The sequence below is a fragment of the Gossypium arboreum genome, chromosome 3 (assembly GCF_025698485.1).
Source record: "Gossypium arboreum isolate Shixiya-1 chromosome 3, ASM2569848v2, whole genome shotgun sequence".
In the NCBI taxonomy this organism is placed as follows: Eukaryota; Viridiplantae; Streptophyta; class Magnoliopsida; order Malvales; family Malvaceae; genus Gossypium; species Gossypium arboreum.
The window spans coordinates 1706941-1726580 of NC_069072.1; the positions used below are offsets into that span (position 1 = coordinate 1706941).

The following is a 19640-nucleotide window of genomic DNA, read 5'->3' on the forward strand; positions in this document are numbered from 1 at the left end:
TTAAAATTTAATTCATTTTACTGCTGAAAACTAATGTGACTAATAATTACATGTATTGTGTTACGTATACTTCATTCTAATATAAATATAATTTTTAATCGGGTTATTTTATTCTTTAATTTAATATATAAAATTAATTTATTTATTTCTATTTAAAAATAGAATACAATACATATAAAAACCTCCACGATATTTTTACCAAACATTAGCCTATGGTAAGATTTAAATCATGCCCTTATATGGCATTATTATACATCTAAGTTCACTTATCGTATCAAGTGACACCATGCATCTTCTCTAATGACAAATATATTATTAGTTATGGTTCAAACCTTCAATAAGTAAAACGCTCCCATTTCTTTCGGTAGGTGATTGTACGCATCAAGAACTTTTATTTTATAAATATATCGTTTTTCAAATTTTTTATAAAGTCAAAAGGCAAAAGCTAAGTCGATGTTGAGTATTCCATTCATTCAAGAAAAATCCCACAACACCCATCACCGCAAAAGTGAAACCATTAAGCTCCACGTGGCAGGTCACCATATTGACACACTCTTGTTCTGGCTTTTGTCTCTACACGTGGCCTAGTTTACGTAGAAACATGTTGCCACAAAATGCATGAAAAACAAAAACAGTTTCCTCATAAAACCGAAACAATGAAGAATAGAATAATAATAGTAATACCCTTATCACCATGCAAGATACGAGGAGAACTGATATGAAACTACTAGAAGGAGGTGTCTTAAAAGAAGCAGAAGAGACCATCAAAGCTGATCATGTCGGAAACAACCCTGAAACTGATTCAGATTCAGCCACTGCTCTGCAACTTTTTCTTGATCGTATCCCCATTAACAATTCAATCCCTGGCATTAAAAACTCACCTGGTAATTCATTTCTTACACAATATATATGTATATATGTATTTAGAGACAAAATATGTAGTTAATGAAATTAAACTTGGGTTTTATATATAGTTGTGGAATTGAAAACTGGGGATACTGTGAAGGATGCAATTGAGTTTTTGTATTCAAAGAATGCCTTCGGTGCTCCCATTGTTGATGTTTTAGACCCTGAAATCCCATTAACCAGATTCCCAGATGGCTACATTGGTTTCCTTGATTTTGCCACCTTGGTTCTCTGGTCCCTTCAGGTATGTATGTGTGTGTGTGTGTGTGTGTCTGTGTGGTTATGCTCTTTTGCAAAATGCTAGCAAGGAGACTGGCAACACAGTATTTATGCATGCATGTCTATGTATGTGTGTATGTATGATTATGCCCTTTTGCAGAATGCTAGCAAGGAGACTGGCAAAGGCAATTTCATGTCCTTGCTTGAAAAGAATCCTGAAACTGGCCACACCAAGGTTGTTTTTTTTTTTCTCTTGTTGAATCCCATGGTATCGGTGGATTGAAATTTGAATTTGGTAATTAGATTTACTTTGATACCGATATTTTTCTATTTTGAATTTGGTAATTAGATTTACTTTGATACCGATATTTTTCTATTTTGAATTTGGTAACTAGATTTATTTTTTCTTAAATTTAAAAAATATAAAAGCTTAATGACACAACGATTATTTTATATCATCACTTAAAATTAAGTTTATATAAATTTTCAACGGTGACGTAATACAATATTAGAGTTAATACAATATTAGAGTTCTATAAATTTTATTCTAATAATTGAACTGATAGTTGAATCGATCATACCATACCAATAATAATTAATTAAAATTATAAAAGAATTTAAAAATAGAATCGATTCAATTGATTTTTGTCTCGGTTTTAAATTTTATTAATTTCAAGTAATTTTTGAATCAACCAGTTGTTCAAATTAAATTAGTATATTGATTACTTTTTAGTCTAATCGGTTCAATTGATCAATTCAATCATGTTTTAAGAATACTAATCACGTTATTAAATTTTGATTGAATCTAAATTTAGGGGCTAAATGAGTCTTGTTGTGAAGTTTAGGTTCAAAGTGAATCCAAAAAGCATAGGTATCAGGGTCAGCAATTATATTTTCCAGAATGATTGATGTTGAATTTTTCCAATTGGAACTAGGTAGGGGAGTTAGCAAAATCTTTCCTCTGGAATCCATTTTTCCCTGTACGCTTAGAGGATACCCTATTTCATGTTCTGTTGCTGATCTCGAAACACCGAATCCGAGTTGTGCCGGTCATCGAACAATCCAATCTTAAAGTCACAGGTTTCGTTACACAGGTACAGGTACTTATAAATCGAGCTTGCCAAGCCATATATAGCAAATAGAAGGCTAACTTGTTGCCTATTTTATGATAGAATGCAGTTATCCAATTGCTTCTTCAATCTGATGGACTCACTTGGTTCGATAGTATTGCCGAAAAGCCCCTATCGGAATTCCGGTATGTGTATCGTTTTCGAGCATTTATCGCTTAAGTTTTGATTTTTTTTACATCTTTTTTCAGGTTCGAAAATGAGAGTGTAAGTTTTGTGTATGGTGATGACAGCATAGCCGATGCACTTCATGTCTTGTTTAAAAGCCAAACCGGTGCAGTTGCTGTTATTGATAGACAAACTCGAATGCTTATCGGTAGTGTTAGAAACGGCGATGTGTACCTTCTTCTGGAGAACGATAAGATTTTCCGTGATCGAAAGTGAGTAATGTTTGTATTTCTTGCCACCGTTGACAACTAGTACAACTTACAGAAATTTTTACGGTTTTACAGGGTTGTGACCGTGGAGGAATTCATTCGTATCGAGACTAGTAACCAGGATCCCAATCCTACCATCGAACGAGACATGGGGGCTCTTTTATCGGCAGGGGTTCTTCAACTACGAAACAAATACCGTCCGAGAATGGACTCACCGGTCACTAACAAAAAAACCGATACGCTCAAGGAAGCAATGAAGAATGTAGCAAGAACTAAAAGCGATTTCTGTTTTCAAGTCGATGATTCACAGCATTTGCTCGGCATACTCACGCTGAGAGACATTATTCTTCAGTTTTCGCCACCGTCTATGAACTCTAATATCGATGGAGGAGGCTTCTTTGAAACTACTCTCGAACTGACTGGTTGTCAGATCAAAGGTGGAACACTAGTTTGTGATCATTAATGCATTTAGTCCTCAAGAGGAGTCACCATTCGGTTTGGGCGAGTGCCGGTTCTAGTTCCAGTTTTGGCATTGCTTCTATCTACTGGAGTGTGCTCAACTGGAGATGTTTTAACAAATCTGCTCGGCTCCGGTCCTAGAACATGTCGACGAACAACGGCAGAGGAAACCGAAGGCTGTGTTTGTAAAGAAGATGCTTAACATTTAAAATCTGGGTTATTGAGGTACTTGTCCTTCCATCATCTACTCGAGTTTCACCATAACAGAAAACAATATTGTCGGGAACGGCTCCGAAAGGATTAACGATTTTGGAAGAATATATTTATGTAATTGTTAAAGAATTAATCGTTAGGTGTCCCTTTTTTTCATTCAAATGAATATTTAAATATTTTAACTCTTAAAATGTATCAAATTAATTTTTATTTTTAAAAGTCCATTAAAACTCTATTTTCTTTACTTAATTGGCTACTTAAATTATTAAAATATATAAAAAACCTAAGTTAATGTTTTTATTTTTTCAATTAAAGTTATGTTGTGTCATAATTATTGCGATAAAAAATTATAAAATTATAAAATTTAAAATTTTATAAAATCTTAAAATAATATGAAAATTATAAAAAATGTAAAGAAATATAAAATTTGAAAAGGTTTTTAAAAATTATTTTATTAAAAAATATTTTTATTTTTATTAATTTAAAGTAAATAGTTAAAGAGTTTTTTATGTATTTTATAATTTTTAATGATTTTTATAAATTTTACATTTTTATATTTTTATCATTTTTATATTTTTATAATTTTAATAAAATTTAAATATTTTTATTAAAATTTAATAATTTTTATATTTTTATTATACACGTGTGATATGGATGATTTTAATCAAAAAATTAAGAGTAATTAATTTTAATGGTTAATTATTAAAATTAACGATAATTTTTTAATTATTTTCTTGATTGAAACCCAATAAATATAAAAAATATGAGATTAATTTTTTTAAAATTTTGAGAGTTTTTTATGCTCTTAATGATTTTATGGTGGATAATAAAATAGAAATAAATAAATGATTATTTTACTACTTGACTGACTAGGTTGTAGTTTAGCATTTAATATAGATAGACAAACGCCGAGAAAGGCATATTCTTTCCCGTTCCGTTTACATCACTGTCGGTGAAACTAAAAAATCAACGCTGTAACAAGGGGGAAAGACATGGTAAAAAAAGAGTAAAAATATCTATAAAAAATTTGAAATGAAAGATACCCATCTACGAATAGATCTGCTTGTTTATCGCCTCTTGCTTTTATCTCTTGTCACCAGAAAAAACTATTCCTCATAGTCCAAAGCTTAACAACGGAGGTTCCTTGAGGTTTGAGTTCTTTTAAAAACTATATTTAAAACCATTTTTTTAGTTTTATTTTGGTACTTCTTAAAGATCCAAATTTGTTTTTTCAAGCATTCGATTTTTTTTCAGTATTCATTATAGATTCCTTTTTTAATTCAATGATTTTGGTTGTTCTGGATCTGGGTTTTGGAAGTTTACTTGTTTCCTTTCAAACAACAAAAAATGGGTTATGGGTTATTGTTTGTTTAGTGAGAAAGTTGAAGGGAAATTATGGGATCTCATGTTCTTTTGGGTGACTCTTGGTTTTAGTGATATGGGTTTGATTTTCCTTTTGGTGGGTTTAGTGTATTTTTTTTTTCAAAATCTCAGTTCCGAATTTCTGAATCATGAGATTTTAAGCGAATCATGAGATTTTAAGCATGTACTTGGTAAACAAACATAGCATTAGGGTTTTTAAGTGTTTATTTTGGGAACTTAATGGATCTTTGTGCTTACTTTGATTTGATTCTTTTCTTATGACATAGGATTTGAAGCTAATATCCGATGGAAGGAATCGGAGGGGACGGTGCATCGGTGGCATCACCGATGCCTCAATGGGGACATGATTCTTGGAGGATGTATCAGTATTATCTAGATAAGTCGACTCCTCATACGACTTATAGGTGGATCGGAACCCTTGTTATAGTAGCTATCTATTGTTTGCGGGTCTATTACGTTCAAGGGTTTTACATAGTCGCGTACGGTCTAGGGATTTACCTACTGAATTTGCTAATTGGGTTTTTGTCTCCTTTGGTTGATCCTGAACTCGAAGGTTCCGATGGACCTTTGTTGCCAACAAAAGGTTCAGACGAGTTCAAGCCGTTTATTCGTAGGCTACCCGAGTTTAAGTTCTGGTAATTGAAAATTTATCATTCGTGTTCTTACTTGTAATGATGCGGTAATAGTTTGTTTTATGTGTTCTGTGCCTAAATCTTTTGTGATATTTTGGTTAAGTCAAAAGCATAGTCTGGTTTTCGGGATAGATGGAAACATACCTTTTGTTGTTTACCAAGGAAATATATGTGTGAATATGTACATGTTTTTTGTCGTTGATGATCACGAAACTTAAGGAATATTTATTGCATTATTTAAGATTTTAACTAAATGGCTTGCTTTGCGCAATTACTGTCTTTAAGGTAAAAGTACCATGAAAGTCCTTATACTAGAAGTTGGATTGCATTTTGCCTCGTTTACTCAAAAAATGGGCAAATTAGCTTCTTTATATTAGATCAAAGAGCAAATTCGTTCTTTTATTAAAAATACTATCGGTTTTTACTGTTAAAAACTGGTTCTTGTATATCAATATGAGGTTCATGTGTCACTGTCTGGTTATTCCAGTAATCATGTTAGTTTTTAACAGTACAAATAGATGAAATTTTTAATAAAAAGGATCTATTTGCTCAATTTTTTAATAGAGAGGGTAAAATGTAATCTGATTCATGTAACTTTAACCCTGTCTTTAACTGCAATGTAGCATAAAAGTTTCTTTAACCCTGTTTTAACTGCAATGTAGCATAAAAGTTTCTTGGAGATGACTTAAACTCTAAGATTCCAACCTTTGTTGTTCTATTTGGTCTTTTTTAGCATACTTGCTGAATATGAGACGAAATGATCTTGCATTACAATTTACGAGCACAGGCGACGGTGTTCTGCTGCAAGTGAAAGCATATTTGCTCTGTATCTGGCAATTTCATCATTAATTACGTCGTCATTGTCGATTATTCCGATTTCATGCATTTCACTGTTTCTTTATAAGTATAGAATAAGGGCTTATTTAGATAAACTGTTAAACTTGGGGGACTTTTTCTTGATCTCAGAAGTTCATTGTCTTGCAGGTACTCCATGACCAAGGCTTTCTGCATAGCATTTGTCATGACTTTCTTCTCTGTATTCGATGTTCCCGTCTTTTGGCCTATACTACTTTGTTATTGGATCGTTCTCTTCGTTCTTACAATGAGGCGTCAAATAGGACATATGATCAAATACAAGTATATCCCATTCAGCATCGGAAAACAGGTCAGCGGTTTACAACACAATTATACCTTCGCCTTTAGTTTATACTCGTGGCCAACCAGGAAATCTTAACAGATCTTTTTTCTTACAGAAATATTCCGGTAAGAAAGGTTCCGCTAGTAGCAGTGGTTCTCGTGGGGATTGAACCTCGGCCAGTTTGGATTACGACATACGTGATCATTGATTTTCATCTTTGGAGAAGATGAATATATGCTGTTTATGGATTCTTTTTTTTTTATTTTAAATATGCAGTTTATCACAAAACATAAGTTCAGTTTGACCCTGTTTATACACATTTTTAAAGATATGATCAAAGATTTTGGGGGATTATTGGGCAGTAATGTATACATGCAACAAAATCATTGTTTCAGTCCTCTGATGGTTTATATCGGTAGCTAAATTGTTAGTGATAAAGATCATTCTTTTTTATTAGGAGGAACCATCAATGGTTGATTATGCGCTTAATTTCTCTTTTGATGTGGTTTTTCATAACTGGTGCAATGATGGGGTTGTCCGTGGTAAATGGAAAATTAATGGCTAATATATAAAAAGGGTAAATTATACAAATAGTGATTCAACTATGCCTATTTTCTATTTTGGTCATTCATATCATCAATTATACAAATAGAAACATTTTTAATTGACATAATGATACATTTAGTTGTCATTTATTCTATTTCTTAACCTAAAAAAAATTCTCAATTATAAATTAATAATATACTTATATTTAGTAAATTTGTAGTGATTTTGTAAATTTGTTCATGCTCATGTATCATTCTTTAAATATACTTATGAATTTTCATTTTTTTTCATTTTAAGCACACTCATGAAAGATTAAAAATATATAAAAATAGTTTATTATCTAATTTAATAGTAAATTTAAAAAAAATAGAGGTGATTTAAGAGTTATTTAAATTATATTACTAATTTATACTTTAGAGATTTTTTTTCTTTTTGGGTATTACAAATTTATAGGTGTAGAATACTCCTGATTTAAAAGCTAAAAGCTTTGGTTAAGAAGTTTGAGGATCAAATTGATAAAGTATGTAAGTATTGAGGACTAAATTTATTATTATACCCGTTAGGATCAATTTAATGGTGGGTAATCAAACCATGAACGAATTCAAATATTAGTGTTTAAATTGTAAACTTTTAAATTTAGGTGACCAAAATAGGAACACGGGAAATAGTTGGTTGACCATTTGTATAGTTTACCCATATTAAAAAGGGTAAACTATTCTAGTAATTATCTAATTATTACTTTTTTTGTCACCCAATTATGAAAAATTACAAAATAATCTCTAGCTATTCAATTTTACTTTTATTGGTCAGTAGTTTGCTATCGATTATAATAACAATTTTGTAATTTTTTATAGTTGAATGATAAAAAAAAATTACTAATAATTAAGTGATTAGCTGTGAAATTTAACCAAAAAATATTATATAAAAAATCCATCAAGCCCAAAACCGACCATAAAAAAAACTAAACCCTAAACCCCATGTATTCAATTGTAGAAATATATAAACCCTAATTCTCTACCGTCTTCATTTGGTTGCTATTGCTGTTGCTTCTTCTTCTTTGCCCTATTCGAAGTTACTGAAGCTATGGGTAAAGTGAAGGGAAAGCATAGATTAGATAAGTACTACCAATTAGCCAAAGAACACGGCTACCGTTCCCGAGCATCATGGAAATTAGTTCAGCTCGATTCCAAATTCTCGTTCCTAAAATCAGCCCACGCCGTTCTCGACCTTTGCGCCGCTCCCGGTGGTTGGATGCAAGTCGCGGTACAACGTGTTCCTGTCGGCAGCCTCGTGCTGGGCCTCGATCTCGTTCCCATCGCTCCTATACGAGGTGCCGTCGCTCTCCAACAAGACATAACTAAATCCGAATGCAAATCCAAGGTTAAACGGGTGATGGAAGAACATGGTGTTATGGCATTTGATGTTATTTTGCATGATGGGTCACCTAATGTTGGTGGAGCTTGGGCTCAAGAAGCAATGAGTCAAAATGCTTTGGTTATTGATTCTGTTAAGTTGGCTACCCAATTTTTAGCCCCTAAAGGCACTTTTGTTACCAAGATTTTTAGGTCCCAAGATTACAGTTCTGTTCTTTATTGTCTCAAACAGGTAGTAATTTTCTTCATTTGTTTAAAAAACATTATAATCTGTCTGTTAAAGTTTGGGTTTGATTTGGTTTGGTCTTTTTTGTAGTTATTTGAGAGGGTTGAAGTTGATAAACCAGCAGCTAGTCGTTCAGCATCAGCTGAGATTTATCTTCTGGGTTTAAAGTATAAAGCCCCTGCAAAGATTGATCCACGTCTTCTTGATGTTAAACATTTGTTTCAAGGATCAACAGAGCCACAAAAGAAGGTTTATTTTATGTTTCAAAATCTCTTTAAAAGGCTAAACTTTGATTGTATCTTTTGCTCATCATGTTGATGATTGATGTAGGTGATTGATGTACTTAGGGTATCGAAACAAAAGAGACACCGTGATGGGTAAGCTTTTCCCTTTTTTCATACAGCAATTCGACTGCTTTGTTCGCATTGTTATTGATTCCTCTGGTTATGCTTGGTTTTCTATTACAGTTATGAAGATGGAGAGACAATCTCGAAGAAGGCGTCTACTGCTGCTGACTTCACTTGGTCCGATTCTCCTCTCGAAATCCTTGGTTCGGTTACTTCCATAACCTTTGCAGATCCGGCTTCATTGCCTATTAAGGATCACAGCTCCACCACAGAAGAGGTGATTATCGTATCAGTATTGCTATTGTTTTGGCTTGCCTTAAGTTTACTTGTGATTACTTACTTTGCTTCTGCTTGACAGGTCAAAGCTCTTTGCGATGATTTGCGTGTTTTAGGAAAGCAAGATTTCAAGTACCTTTTGAAGTAAGTAACATGTTTCCTTTTGAAGTCCTACCTTTTGAAATGTTTGTGATAATATGAAAATGTGCATGAATGTGACATGTATTAAGGCGATTTGATTACCTTGATTTGATATTTGATTGTCATGTAGGTGGCGGATGCAATTGAGAAAAGCTTTGTCTCCTGAAAAGGCTACTCCTACTCCTACTCCTAGTACTGTTACTGACGTCAATAAAGGGGATGAGGAGAATGAAGATGATAAGTTACTCAATGAGATGGAGGAGCTCACGTATGCCATGGAGCGTAAGAAGAAAAGAGAGAAGAAGCTTCTTGCAAAAAGACAGGCAAAGGTTTATTTCTTATTTGAGAAAGCCCTCGTCCCTACATGACAAAATCATAAAATGGATCAAATTTTGTGTTTATACCAATGATTATGTTTCTACTTGATAGTAAATTAAATGATTATACCAATGATTAGCTTTTATCTTATAGTCCTTTTTGTAAGAATTCATGTTCCTACTTCAAACTGTACTATGTTGCCTTTTGCACTTGTTTTGTTGCTGATTTTTTACCTCACTGTTGTGCAGGACAAATCACGGAAGGCAACGGGAATGCAAATCGATGCCCTGGAAGATGGTTATGTTGATCATGAGTTGTTTTCTCTTTCTTCTATTAAGGTTCGTTTTTTATCACTAAAGACATAAATAACTCCAATGTTTCGTAACTACTAAATGCAACTGAACTTAAGGCTGAAGTTATGTCATTTGAACCAGAGGCAAGTTGATGATTAACCTTTGTAAGCCCCTTTGTGACCTAGGCATAGTTGATGTTTGATCTTCTGGGGTATTAATATGCCATTTCTGAACAGAAGCCGGTTTTGATCTTAACATATTTTCCATTCAAGCATTGGGATCTTTCTGTTTTACTGAAATGGTGCTTGGGTTTTCTAAATGACATCACGACAACCCTTTATACGTTCATCTTTTTACTTCTGCAGAATTTTTTATTGATGCTAATCTATTGCTGCCTTTAGGGTAAGAAAGATCTTGCGGCGGTTGATTCCAACGAGTTTGATGATGGGAATGTTGATGTAAGGGGTAGCGAAGATGAAGAAAACCAAGAGAACACTGAAGATGAGTCATCCAGTGATATCGATTCTGACGAAGAACGAAGAAGGTTGGTATCTGCTTTTAATGTCCAGGATACATAATTTCTATAATGTCTCTGTATGTTAACCTTGTAATTTTAATGTTAGATATGATGAAAGAATCGAAGAGATCCTTGATCACGCTTTTGAAGAGTATGCGGCCAAAAAGGATGGAAAAACAAAGCAGAGGAAGCGTGTGAAACAAGCCTATGAGCAATTGGAGGTATGAAGCTCTTAAAGCGTGTCTAGAGAACTTTTCTATATCCCAATCCCTTAATTGAATTTTCTTTCTTGGGCTGTTCAGGGTGATGATGACGATGATGTTATGATTTCCGATCATGATTCAGACAAGGATGTGGCTGATCTTGAAGCAAATCCTCTTATGGTATCACTAGACAATGGGGAAGGACCAACTCAGGAAGAAATTACAAACAGGTGGTTCAGTCAGGATATTTTTGGTGAAGCTGTAGAGCAAGGGGATTTAGGGAAGTATAACGACAGTGGTGATGAAATGGAGGTCGATAATCGAGATGAAAAGCCGGTTATTCCCGAGAAGTCAAAAGCAAAGAAAAAGCAGGATGAAAAAACTTCTATTCCTGACAAGGCCAAGGAGAAGAAAGTAAACAATGCTGCCGGCCCCAAAAACACCAAACTCCAGGCTGCTTCTAAAGCAGAGGATGATTTCGAGATTGTCCCGGCACCGGCTACAGATTCAAGTGACAACTCATCTTCAGATGACTCAGAGGATGACGACTTTGAAACGAAAGCTGAGATATTAGCTTGTGCTAAGAAGATGCTAAGGAAAAAGCAAAGGGACCAAATTCTTGATGATGCTTATAATAAATATATGTTTGATGATGACGGTTTACCGAAATGGTTCTTAGAGGAGGAAAAGAGGCATCGCCAACCAATTAAGCCCGTTACAAAAGAAGAGATTGCTGCAATGCGTGCACAATTCAAAGAGATCAACGCTCGACCGGCTAAGAAAGTTGCAGAGGCAAAAGCACGAAAGAAGCGGATTGCAATGAAAAAGCTCGAAAAGGTACGGCAGAAAGCAAACAGTATTTCAGACCAAGCTGACATCTCCGAAAGGTCAAAGAGGAAGCAAATTGAACAACTCTACAAGAAGGCTACACCCAAAAAGCCCCAAAGGGAATACGTGGTCGCGAAGAAGGGGGTTCAAGTTAGGGCTGGCAAAGGGAAAGTCCTTGTTGATCGACGGATGAAGAAGGATGCTAGGGCACGAGGGACGGGTAAATCCGGAAAAGGCAGTTCAAAGAAGGGAAAGAATGGTAAAGCTGATAAGAAAGGTAAAGGTTCTGGCAAGGCTTCAGGGAGGAAGGGAAACAAAAACAAAGGTAGCCATGCATGAAAGAACAAGTTTTGAAAGATGCAATTTTAGATAAAAAAAATTGAACAATAAATTACATTTAGGAACTGTTTTCTTTTGTTGTGGTTGATAGATTAAATTAATAGTACGATGCTTTTTTGAGTGTTTGTTGATTCAAAGTGTAATTTGCCTGTTTCTTTTGGCGGCATAAATATTGCTGTTTATCTATTTATTGGCAGTCAATTTGTTATGTATCTAAGTGCCTGATATATTTTGCTTGCAAAATGTACGTCTGGCTATGCCTAATGCACGTGTAGTTTTATTACTTTGTTATGTATATATTTGCCTCCAAGCCTTGGATCAATCGGTTGGTTGGGTTGCGAATCGATCTAAAAAGTGGAATCAATATAAATCATTTGACTTGAGATATTTTAGTTGATCAGATCGATAAATTAGTAATTTGATTGATTTAATTATCGATCCGGTTTAAAAAAACATTGCCAATCATTGTCCTTTATTTTGACCCCAATTCTTTCAACTTTGAGGTTGCTAGGTTTTGTGCCGATCATCATGCTTTGTTTTGGCCCCAGTTCCTTTGATTACTTGGTGTTTGCTTGTTCATTCAGTGTTAGCATTTTCGTTGCTTGCTTCCTAATCGGTACCAACGTGATGACTAGGGTTTTCCTTGTAAAGCGACTGAAACCTTCTTTGCAAGATTTGATTCTCTTGCTATAATCTCTGGTGGACGAATGGTAGTTGTTGCTTTCTTTGATCTAGTTATACCACACGTTTTCTTGACCTCGTGAGTCAATATCCTTGATTTAAGAGGGATCATCTCGTGAGTTGAAAACACCAGAGAGCCCATGACCTTACGACCCTATACCATGCTCACACATTTAACATACTCGTCTTGGAATAACAGCTCATACCTATGATGATAAGATATCAGGAGGTCAATGGTCAACACATGACATCTTGAAAATGACTAAAAGTAATTAACCTTATAGAGGGACCAATATACTCTCTCTTCTCCCCCTCTCCGATCTTCTCTGGCAACTCACAATCCTACCATCCTACCATCCTTACAGCTCTTTGTCACGGAGTAAATCGTCACTATCCACTACAATCTCCTTGTATCAAGAGACTATTTCAATGAAATTTGACAAAAGGGAAAAAGAAAGTACCAAAAAGGAAATTGTTAGAATTTAACACCAAAAAGTTGGTTTATAAAGTAATGATTTATTCACACTAAAGTATCTAAATGCTCACTAACTGTAGTGAATTTCAAGTGTGGATAGAGTTCGGTCCCATCAACCCCACACTCATCAATATCAAAATATGTATGATCTCCTTTCACAAAGGCTGAATATATGAAAATCATCTCCAAGTTGTCCGGATATGAACTCTCTGCAAATTCCGCAACCAACCCGAGTTTAGTACATGTCAAAACTAGAACCAAACTACCAATAACTCAAAAAATAGCTATGACGGTTCCTTCTATAATGGCACGTTATACATACCTTTGATTTTCAGAAGAAGCTCCTCTTCCGGTACATGAACATTCTCGAGTTCCCTACCAATTTTATTCTCCCACATTGCTACAAGCTCATTGATGGAGTATACATTCCCTTGGGGTCTCAAATACAATGTCTTGTTAAGCGTTCGAGGATCATCTATGGCATTGATGGTGCATGCAGCAACGTCAACATCCTTCACAAAGACGGCTGCAAGAAAGAGAAAAAGCAAATTGCTTCATAAATGTCCTAATGTCCATATCAAAACACGAATATATTAACCCTAGCAGGCCATGAGCAAACCTTTAGCATTTCCATCTCCGAAAATAGTGACCTTGTCCCTCGGGGGAGCCTTTAAACCAGGTTGAGCTAACGAAGGAAGTAAATAACCCATGAATAGGTTGCAGCAAATGTAAGTATAAGGAATACCTTCAGCTTCTATAAGACGTCTAATCTCAGTTTTTCCAGCGTAGAAACGATGAACCAAGTTATATATCTGAATTTTGTCGGGATCTACACCGAACTCAGAAGGTATGAACTTCTGTTCCCATTGCAATTATTGAGTTCAAATACGAGTACATGAACTTAAAGGATTGATATTTCATTATTAGCAGCTAATCCAAAAGATTCACAAATTACAATACCATTATTAAACCTTTTCATAGGGTTAAAGTACCTTGGGGGTCCTTGTATTATAGGAACAAATCAAATAAGTCTCTCTATTATTAAATGAATCAATTTAATCCCTGTAAAAGGAATCAAATAAGTCTAAATTGTAATAGAATTAACATTTACAGTATAAAAATGTCTTGAAAATTATTTTTTTCCAACTGTAGTTCAATTCCAAATGAAAATCTCCATTTACAAAACCATAAAAACTTTATAAATATTAACTCTATTCTAACTTGTCCTTATTTGATTCATTTTAATAGTGCAAGTACTAAATTGATCCACTTAATAGTAGTGAGACTAATTTGATATAGAGGGACCTCTAAAGTACACCCCTTTTCATAGTCTAAACCATTGCAATTATTGAATTCAAACAAGATGAACACTTTAGGGTTTATATTCAACTATTAGCTTAATCCAAGAGATTCACAAATTACAATGACATCATCAAAACTTTCTAAAATCTAAAACCAATATAAAATTAGGGTTCCATAAAAATAAAAATAAAAAACCTTTGTTGATTCCTAAAAATCCCGTTTCACCAATTTAAATAAAGGGGCAATCTTCAAAGACAAAATCCAAAATGAATTGAAGGGTTACTAACCTTAATACACCCAGATTCTTTAATAACCTTAACAAGTAGTTTTTGATCAAGAGCTTGTTTTGATGGGATTGAACAAATAACTACATCCACTTGTTTCACTGCTTCCATGAGACTATTTTCATCTTCAAGTGAACCCTAAAAATCCAATTTTTGAAAATTAAAAATTAAAAATCAGTCCTTTGGGTATTAATAAATGATTAAAAGAAGTAGAAAAAAGCTGAAAAAATGTTACCTTGAGGGGAATGGCACCAGCAGTGGAGAGAAAGTTGAGTTTTTGAGCTTTGTTGGGGTCATTTAAAGAAGAATCTCTTATGAGAATATAAGTTGGGTGACCAAATTGAAGGGTGAATTGAGCTAAATGGTAACCTAATCTTCCAGTTGCTCCTATTATAAGGACTTTACTCTTCTCCTCCATTGATGAAGAAACGGGAAGAAACCTTTGCTTCTCACAGCATGGGTCTTTGTAAGTGAGTTTGAATAGAATAATTTTTTTTTGTAAACTATAAAAATAGTAGTTTTTGGCTCAAATGATATTTTATTCACTTAGTTATCATTTTTATTACGAAGTGGTGACTCTACTATTAGTTTTATTATCTCTCTAACAGTAATCCTACATGGCAATCTAAATAAGTTTTAAATGACAACTTGGATGTCTTATATGTCAATCCAAATTAAATTTATTTAATTAAAAATTTATTTTCTTTATAGCAACTAGATATCTAAGTTGACATTTAAAACTCATTTAGACTGCCATGGAGGACTGCCGTTAGGGAGGTAACAGAATTTAACGGTAGAGTGACTACTTTGTAATAAAATAATAACGTAAGTGACTAAAATATTTGAGACAAATAAAAATGACTATTTTTAGAATTTGTAATAGGAAAAGGGAGATAAATTTGGCTGTTTTGGGCTTTAAAATATTGTATTTTTTTGTGGTTTAAGCCCATCTTTTATGATAAATTGTTGAATTTCAATGGCTTAAATTTTATTTACTTTATAGGTGAATATATTTTAATATTGGGTAAATTACCGGTTAATCCTCTAAAATTAATTTATTTTATTTTAGTCACTAAAAAAGTTAATTTTATCACTATCATTAATTAAATTGATCAAATTGGCCATTCCATCTTTAAATTTAATGGAATGTTATAGTTTCCTTTTTTCCTTTAAATTTTCTTTGTTTTCTTCTTTGTTTTTTTCTTCATTCAATTTTTTGGGTAAATTATACTAAAGGTTATTAAACTATTAATCAACTTACGTTTTGATCATTTAACTTCGAAAAGATACAAAATATTATTCAACTATTGAAAATCCAAAAACTAAGTTTATGATTTAATCCAGATATATATATCGAAAGAATGATGAAATATTAAGGAAGAGATGGGCTTAAGGAAGAGAGGGAAAGGAAGAATATGAGAAATGGGAGAGGAGAGAGGAGAGAATGGAAGAAAAAAATTAAAGAAAAAATTTTAAAAATTATATGAGAGTATTATGTGAAATTTAAAGATAAAATGATTAATTTGGTCAATTTAATTAACGGTAGAGATTAAATTAATAATAAAATTTCGAGTAACTAAAAAAAGAATAATTTAATTTTACAGTGGTTAACAGGGCATAGATTACCCTTTAATATTTCAACAATTCTTTCAATATATATATCTGGGATAAAGCAACATTTTTGTTCATATTAGTCTTGCAATTTGCCAACTTTTCCCACAAAATTCCTAGAACTTTGCAAGTTCTTTCAAATTTAGTCCATATGATAATGTGGCACTTTGATATTATCCCATGTCATCACATAATTTTTTTTGAAAAAAATTAAGTGATGATGTGACATAATATCAGAGTAACACTCAATCACAAGGACCAAATTAGGAAAAAAATATAAGTTTAAAGACTAATATGAAAAAAATTAAGAACCAATTTAAGAAAAAAAAAACCCTAGGTTCAGGGACTAAATGTTGACTTATCCCTATATATCTGAACCATAAATGGCCTCATGTCTTCCACGTTGATTAACATTCAACAATGATATTGAAGACTACACCTTCAAGACTTTAAAAAAAAAAAAAAATTAATAATTTTATTAATCTTTTTAAAAATTTTATGGAGTATATTTATTAATATCGTTAAAATTTTTACAATTTAATCAAATTTTTTTTTATTTTTTGGGATTAAATCTTGGGGCCTTGAGTTGACAATAATTTTCCCGTTGATATCTGAATTTTTTTGTCTAAATTAGTACCTAAACTTGACAATTATTCTTATATTAGGCTTAAATTAAGCAATTATTCTCACGTTAGAGTTTGAACTTTTTTGGTCTAAGTTAATTCCTGAATTTAGAAATTATCTTCATATCGGAGCTTAAACTAGCCAATTCTTCCCACATTAGGGCTTGAACTTTCTTTTATCCAAGTTAATCCCTGAACTTAACATTTGCTCCTACATTGGAGCATAAACTTTAGGGTTTTCAAGGAAATATCAAAGACTAACATAGATAAAAAAAAAACTTTAAGGCCAATATGGAAATAATTGTCAAGTTCAAGAACTATTTTAAATAAAAAATTTAAACTCTAATACGAGAACAATTACCAAATTATTCTAAAAAGTATATTAACCCTTTTTCTTTTTTTTCACTTTCCCACCCAACTCTGTACTTTCTTCCACCATTTTCTACCGTACCTAACATATTTTTCACATTTTCCACTCTACCAAATACCTTTTTAACCCTTAGCTGGCAATAATATGAAACTCGTGCATTTAATTTAAAAAAAATGTTTTAATAATGCATGAAAAATTATTTGGCAGTGGCTTTAAAATCTTTAAATTTTTGCGGGTAAATTGTATTCAATGTCATTAAATTATTAGTAAATTTATATTTTGATCATTTAGCTTTAAAAATTACAAATTAAATACTGAACTATTCGAAAATTTCATATTGATTATTAGCTCATTAAGTTCTTAACAAACGTTAGATGTGAGGATAGGTAAATTTTACAATTTGGTCACTCTCAATATTATTTAATTTTTTTTTCATTAACCCATTTAAATAAAAGGGTAAACTCATCTAATGTCAGTGAGTTATTTGAAAGTTTCAATTTAAGTTGTTAGACAGTTAAAATCGCCTTTTTTTGTTTGCATTGTCTACCCAAATTGAAACTTTATCTTTCTCTTTCTTTCTACAATTCAATTTTTTTTTTCATGAAATAGTTTTAAGCATTACGAATCTGTGAATCAAAATCCAAATAACTTTCTTTTTAATCTCCAACACTGACTATCAAATCGACTCGAACCTAAAGTATTTCCTTTCTACTTGTCAATGTATACTAATCAACCGTTCTGATTATAAAATTGTCACTTGGAACTCATTAACTCGATTAAAAAAATTTTAACAATACAATGACTTAAATAAAATTTTTTGAATAATTTAATAATTTTTTATAACTTTTTGAAATTAATCGATGAAATCATAAATCTATTAATAATTTAATAACATTATTAAAATAGTTTACTTTTTCTCACTTTCTCACCTATCACTTTAATTTTCCCTACCATTTTCTACTCTACCAAACAACATTAAAGGACAAAAGGACAAAATGACTGCCAATGTGTGATCAATGTTAAGGCATCCAACAATCCAAACCGCAAATTGAATCGCACGTGATTAATAAGTTTTAATAATATGGAAAGTCAGGAACAATATCAGTAGGTGTAATAATGAATAGGGTTGGGATCGATTGTTAGAAAAAAAAAATTGTAGATGACGGGTAATATTTTTATATTGGGAAATGTTATTGAATAATTATAAATTAAAAATAAAATAAAATTCTATTCGAATGAAATAAAATAGAATAATAATAATTTTTTAAAATTTGTGAATTAAAAATAAACATAACTAAATAGATTTAAATAATACTCAAACCAATTTTAATAAAACCAGATTAAATATTACGAGGTCTTTTAATAATTTTTCTAATTAAATTGATATCTACCTAAATTATAATATTAAATTCGATTATAAAAAAATTTGAATAATAAAAGCTAAAATTTTTTAAATCGAGTAAGTTTTTTTTTTTTTTAAAGCAGAAATATCACTGAAGGTCAATTTCCCGACAAATGTATATTTTAAAAGATTTTGTAAATATTTGACCCATTTAATAATTTCTCTTCAATTTTTGTGGAGGTGGTTGGCTGACCACTTATGTCACACAAGTTGCTAGTTCATCATATTTCGACGTATGATAAATAGAGTAATAAGTTTCGAGTTTATTTATTGTAAATAGATAAAATAATATTTGAAGAGTTCTATTTTTAGTTTAGGATTTGACCCAACTCGATTTTAAACGTAATCAGAGTTTTAATGTAATTATCAAATATCGAAAGATTTAAAAATAAAAAGGAGATGATTGTGGTGATGACGATGTCGAGTGACCCAAAAGCCCAGATTTTTTTATTTTGTATAATAGGTAATTAGGAATTTAATAATTTTCGGGGACATAAAATTTATAGCTTTAATTATGATTTTGTTGCTTTATTATGTTAAATTTTGAGAGTTAATTCCCTTACTTTAATATGGTATAACTTGGTCATTATATTTTATTATATTTTATTATTAGTAAGTTTAAATTGATAAACTCGTTAGTAGTTGTCATTAAAGTGATGGCATGGTTTATTTATTTATTTATTTATCTTTCTATCACGTAACTAGGTTCACAAAGAAATTCAATTAACTGTCGGTTGAGTCTTAACTCAATTGGTAATTAACTCAATAGTTTATTTAATTGGTATGTTGTTTCGGTAAGTATCTTTCACAATTGTGAATATCAACATTCATTTAAATCCATATATGAATCCCTCCTCCCCTTTTTTTTTTTTACACCACCAAACAAATTTTTAGAGGAGGGTAAAGCCCTAATAAGAACGCGACTAGTATGACTCAAATCTAAACTATAGTTGAGTCAATGAACATCCTAATCATTAGACCAACACAGATTTCAGATTTTTAATGCTTTAGTGCTACCACAACATGAATAT

General features: G+C 32.2%; 5 protein-coding genes across 6 annotated transcripts; 4 read left to right on the forward strand and 1 right to left on the reverse strand.

Annotated features, from left to right (window-relative positions):
• The first annotated feature begins 677 nt into the window (after window positions 1–677).
• Window positions 678–1210, forward strand: LOC128279310 (uncharacterized). The gene is made up of 2 exons (XM_017778506.2): window positions 678–884; window positions 975–1210. The coding sequence occupies exons 1-2, from the start codon at window positions 695–697 to the stop codon at window positions 1208–1210; spliced, it is 426 nt and encodes a 141-aa protein (XP_017633995.2). The 5' UTR covers window positions 678–694.
• On the forward strand, window positions 1153–3492 carry LOC108476324 (SNF1-related protein kinase regulatory subunit gamma-1-like). The gene is made up of 5 exons (XM_017778505.2): window positions 1153–1360; window positions 2061–2219; window positions 2298–2380; window positions 2444–2632; window positions 2705–3492. The coding sequence occupies exons 1-5, from the start codon at window positions 1244–1246 to the stop codon at window positions 3090–3092; spliced, it is 936 nt and encodes a 311-aa protein (XP_017633994.2). The 5' UTR covers window positions 1153–1243; the 3' UTR covers window positions 3093–3492.
• LOC108476325 (protein RER1A-like) lies at window positions 3202–6892 on the forward strand. 2 transcript variants are annotated; one of them, XM_017778509.2, is made up of 4 exons: window positions 3202–3313; window positions 4951–5319; window positions 6301–6481; window positions 6570–6892. In XM_017778509.2, exons 2-4 carry the CDS (start codon window positions 4970–4972, stop codon window positions 6621–6623), a joined length of 585 nt encoding a protein of 194 aa, XP_017633998.1. In that variant the 5' UTR covers window positions 3202–3313; window positions 4951–4969; the 3' UTR covers window positions 6624–6892. The 2 variants fall into 2 exon arrangements, with proteins under 2 accessions (XP_017633998.1, XP_017633997.1); XM_017778508.2 differs by lacking the exon at window positions 3202–3313 and adding an exon at window positions 4226–4450.
• Window positions 6893–7931: 1039 nt separating this feature from the next.
• On the forward strand, window positions 7932–12104 carry LOC108475981 (adoMet-dependent rRNA methyltransferase spb1). The gene is made up of 10 exons (XM_017778008.2): window positions 7932–8605; window positions 8690–8848; window positions 8930–8976; window positions 9067–9223; window positions 9305–9366; window positions 9494–9692; window positions 9930–10019; window positions 10376–10518; window positions 10598–10712; window positions 10794–12104. The coding sequence occupies exons 1-10, from the start codon at window positions 8084–8086 to the stop codon at window positions 11859–11861; spliced, it is 2562 nt and encodes an 853-aa protein (XP_017633497.1). The 5' UTR covers window positions 7932–8083; the 3' UTR covers window positions 11862–12104.
• A 934-nt stretch (window positions 12105–13038) lies between these two features.
• Window positions 13039–15105, reverse strand: LOC108475982 (probable pinoresinol-lariciresinol reductase 3). The gene is made up of 5 exons (XM_017778009.2): window positions 14839–15105; window positions 14607–14741; window positions 13637–13874; window positions 13340–13543; window positions 13039–13226 (listed from the first exon to the last, which is right to left on the reverse strand). Exons 1-5 carry the CDS (start codon window positions 15019–15021, stop codon window positions 13063–13065), a joined length of 924 nt encoding a protein of 307 aa, XP_017633498.1. The 5' UTR covers window positions 15022–15105; the 3' UTR covers window positions 13039–13062.
• Window positions 15106–19640: the final 4535 nt, after the last annotated feature.